Genomic DNA, 4,412 nt, shown 5'->3' on the forward strand with positions numbered 1-4,412 from the left:
ACATACCTCGGCCTCCATATTAATAGCCGAGTGAGCATGTACAAAAGGCCTAGCAATAGCCGCTATACCCGTGCCCAAATCGTCCCTGACTACAACACCAATACCCCCACAACCACTATCAGTTCTGAAAGCCCCATCAACATTAATTTTCAGTCTCCCCCGTGGAGGGTTCTGCCATTTCGTCATAGGCCTCTTCTTTTGCTTACTCACCTTCGGGTTGAATTTTTGGTACTCCTCCAAATGTCTAAAAGCCCACTGGATCATATGCATTGGTTGAAAATAGGCTCTCCTCCACACCATATTATTTCTCTCCGTCCATATAGTCCACAGGCACATCAACAGTAGATCAACCTGGGCTTTGTCTAACGTGTCCATCAATTCAAAAACCCATTCCTTCACATCTCTTGCTGGATGGCTTTTAGCCTGCAATTTCAAAGGCCCCAGTTCCCAAAAACATTGTAATGCATAACAGTTTTTAAAAACATGTGTACCTGTCTCAATTTCCTTGGAGAAAATACATCTCAAATCCCGGAGGGGCACATGGCGCTGTGCTAGTGCAGCTCTAGTGGGAATTATGCCATGCAATAGTCGCCATGAAAAGCTACGTACTTTAGGAGGCACCCATGCAAACCAAACCATGTTCCAATAATTCCTTAGACCATTACCATCTCCATCACTAGAGGACGACGCCCTTTCATTACACTTCAAGGAGTGGAGGTAAACATGATAGCCACTTCGAACCGTAAACACACCCTTGGGATTATGGTGCCATATTAATCTATCTGCATCACCTCTAATGCTCAGAGGGGTACATGCAATTCTCTTCACCTCCTCATCAGTAAACAACTCCATTAGAATATCAATAAGCCATTCTTTGTTCTCATCATCTATTAGTTCTGCCACAACCATGTCCTCTGTTCCCTCCATCATGGGTGAAAATGGTTTGAAGGAATAAGGTAGACTGAACCATGGATCCCTCCAGACCAAAATGTCGCATCCATCCCCAACCTGAAAACGTACACCTTTTTTCAACACCTCTCTTCCAGCAATGATACTACGCCAAGTATAAGAAGCTCCATTCTTAAGCTCAGCCTCCATGAAGGCGCAATTCGGGTAATATTTCGCCTTCAAAAGTTGTGCAATTAGAGAGTCCGGCTGTTGTATCAATCTCCAGCCTTGTTTAGCCAAAAGAGCTAGATTAAAGCAATGCATTTTTCTGAATCACAACCTTCCTTCACTCTTAGGGTGACACAACTTCTCCCATGAAAGCCAATGTATTTTTCTATCCTCCTCAGACCCACCCCACCAATAACGAGCCATTAATTGCTCCATTGTATTGCACAAGTGCTTTGGTAATTCAAAACACCCCATCACATATGACGGAATGGCCTGCGCCATAGCCTTAATTAACACTTCCTTTCCGGCACCACTTAGAGTCTTCTCCCTCCAACCTTGAGTCTGCACTCTAATCTTTTCGTTTACAAACTCAAATGCTTCCTCCTTCGAGTAACTGATCTCAATGGACAAACCCAGGTACTTATCATGTTTCTCCACTCTAGTCATACCCAAAATACCAGCCAACTCCTCTTGAAACACTAAGCTCACATTTTTGCTAAAAGAAATACAGCTTTTCTGAAAATTAACCTGCTGCCCCGAGACAGTCTCATACTCCATTAAAATATTTTTTATAGCTAAACAATCTGGTACCTCAGCCCTGCAGAATATAAAGGAGTCGTCGGCAAAGAACAAATGACTGATCCTTGGAGCCCCCGACAAATCTCCACCCCATGTAGTGTATCCAACTTTTCAGCCCGTGAAATGAGTCGGGATAAAACCTCGGCACAAATAAGAAACAAGTAAGGTGAGATCGAATCTCCTTGCCTCAGCCCTCTCGATGGCAAAATTTTCCCTCTAGGTACCCCATTAATAATGAAAGAGTAAGTGACAGTACGAACACATCCCATTATCCACCGAACCCATTCATCACAAAACACCATTTTTTTCATAACAGCCTCTAAGAACGTCCACTCCACCCGATCGTATGCCTTACTCATATCCAACTTTAATGCACAATAGCCCTTCTTTCCACCTCTACATCTTTTCAAACAATGAGCTATTTCGAATGCCATTAATGAGTTATCCGAAATCAACCGCCCGGGCACAAATGCACTCTGAAATGGGGAGATCAATGAATTAAGAAGAGGCTTTAAACGGTTGGCCAAGACCTTCGACCCAATCTTGTAAATCACATTGCAAAGGCTTATAGGTCTCAGTTGAGACATATTCTGCGGAGTTTTCACTTTCGGCACCAACGTAACAAAAGTGTTATTCACTAACCTCAAGCAGTCATCAGACCTAACCATACTCCTCACAGCCTCCACTACGTCGTTGCCTACCAAATCCTAGAAAGATTGGTAAAAGCAGGGAGCAAACCCATCAGGCCCAGGTGCCTTAGATGGGTGCATGGTCTTCCAAGCTGCAAACACCTCCTCCTGTTCAATGCCGCGCGTCAGCCTCTGGTTCTCTTCCTCATTTATAACACATGGTATTGCTTCTAGAATATTCTGGAAGCATGTGGGTTGTAAGGGCATAAATAATTCCATAAAGTATGACACCACCACTTGCTCTAGCTCTCTGTCATCCGTACACCACTTCCCTTCACTATTGAAAAGCCCTTCAATTGAATTCTTCTTATATCTGTTTTTGGCTCTCTGGTGGAAAAATTTGGTATTCAAGTCACCATTCGAGAGCCAAAAGATCTTAGCTCTCTGCTTCCAAAAGGCTTGCTCTTTCTGTAACAAAGCATGTAGTTTCGATTCAAGCTCAACTCTAGAGACATCAAGTGGAGCAGAGCATGAGTTATCATATAAGACGGCTAATTTAGCTCTGGTGTTCTCAATCTCCTTCTTGAGGCTACCAAAATGCTCCTCACTCCAATCCTCTAAAGCCCGTCTAGTAGCATTAATTTTTTTACACACCGTGCTAAAAGGCTCCACCCCAGTAATACTCTCCCAACCCTTCTTAACAACCTCTCGACACTTCTCATCTTGTAACCAAAACTCCTCAAACTTAAATCTCTTTCTCCTTTTTTTCCTCCTTTTTTTTTTTTCTCTCACTGGTAATAGGATGGGCAGGTGATCAGATGTGCTTGGAAGTAAATGGCTCACACATGACGCCGGGTACAGATCCTTCCAACTATCATTACAAGTAAAGCGATCCAATCTGATCTTCACCTCCTCCCCACCCCGTATACCCATCCATGTAAACTTCGGGCCTAAAAATTTAATGTCCCCAAGATCACAAAAATCAAGAGCATCCTGCATACCCTTCATTTGCGAAGCACTCCTCACAGCACCCCCGAACTTATCCGAATTTGAGATAATCTCATTGTAGTCACCTCCAACTACCCATGGAAAATTTCCTTGCAAGCTTAACTGCCGTAGCAAGTTCCACATACGATACCTCTCTTCGACCTTGGGTTTACCATACAGCCCCGTGAATCTCCACCTCTTAGGATCTCCAACCTCGCCTACTACAACATCAATATGATTATTAGAAAAGGATTGCAATGCTACCGCCGTATCCTCACTCCAAAAAATACAGAGTCCCCCAGCCCTACTGACTCCCTTAGCCTTCTTTTTTTTTTTGAAATTACAACCGACTGCAAAAGCATTCTTCCAACCCAACTGAGATCTAATAACAGAGACTTCTTCCGCCGTGCACTTAGTTTCACTTAGGAATATTATTTTGGAATGATTGAGGGATACTATCCCTTTAAGCCCTGTAACTGGCCAAGGGTTCCCAATCCCTTGGCAGTTCCAACATAGTACATTCATTGCTCGTGATGGGTCGATTCCGGACCCATCACGGAAGAACGATCATGAGTACGTTCAACACTCAACTGTAGTTTCTTTGGAGACTTCATCACCACTGTCACCACTTTTTTCTTCCCCCCGCCCACAACCAAAACTTTTTTAGCCATGGGTTTTTTCTTTGTGGCAGGCCTATAAGCTTCAGGAGCCAGCCCGGCCTCATTCTGGCCCCCCCAAGTCACTAGAATCTACCAAAGACCCAGTCCTCCCAGATAAAAGACTCCCCTTTGAAGACAACTCATTAGTCGGCCCAATAAAATTCACCTGTTTTATTGGAGTAGCCCCCTTCTTCGTTTTGCTTTCCCTCTTAGACGTTGGACCCAGCAATTTCGAGTTGGGCTGACTTGACATAGGCCCAACCCCATCACTTCCACCTGTAGCTGCCTCTTTTAAACTTGACTTCCAACCCTCCCTATTCAAAACTTTATTAGGTGGAAAGTGAAATTGATGTCCAAGCAAAGAAGTGTCAGTCAACTTGCTCCCCTCCACAGATTGCTCCCAATCACCCCCACCCTTTCCTTTAGCAGACCCATCCCCCAT

General features: G+C 44.1%; 1 protein-coding gene across 1 annotated transcript; it reads right to left on the reverse strand.

The window, feature by feature from the left end:
- Nucleotides 1-1,221: 1,221 nt before the first annotated feature.
- Nucleotides 1,222-4,412, reverse strand: LOC133716149 (uncharacterized). The gene is made up of 4 exons (XM_062142879.1): nt 4,217-4,412; nt 2,487-3,529; nt 2,338-2,402; nt 1,222-1,714 (listed from the first exon to the last, which is right to left on the reverse strand). Exons 1-4 carry the CDS (start codon nt 4,410-4,412, stop codon nt 1,222-1,224), a joined length of 1,797 nt encoding a protein of 598 aa, XP_061998863.1.

This window comes from Rosa rugosa, chromosome 6, assembly GCF_958449725.1.
Source record: "Rosa rugosa chromosome 6, drRosRugo1.1, whole genome shotgun sequence".
NCBI classification, from domain to species: domain Eukaryota; kingdom Viridiplantae; phylum Streptophyta; class Magnoliopsida; order Rosales; family Rosaceae; genus Rosa; species Rosa rugosa.

What these genes read in the sequence shown, in the direction of transcription:
- LOC133716149 (XM_062142879.1), bottom strand. Translation starts at nt 4,412, where the DNA reads ATGGGGGATGGGTCTGCTAAAGGAAAGGGTGGGGGTGATTGGGAGCAA. An exon ending in TGGGGTTGGGCCTATGTCAA is followed by an intron (nt 3,530 to 4,216) that starts GTCAGCCCAACT and finishes ATGTTGTAGTAG; the next exon opens with GCGAGGTTGGAGATCCTAAG. An exon ending in GCGGCATTGAACAGGAGGAG is followed by an intron (nt 2,403 to 2,486) that starts GTGTTTGCAGCT and finishes CAATCTTTCTAG; the next exon opens with GATTTGGTAGGCAACGACGT.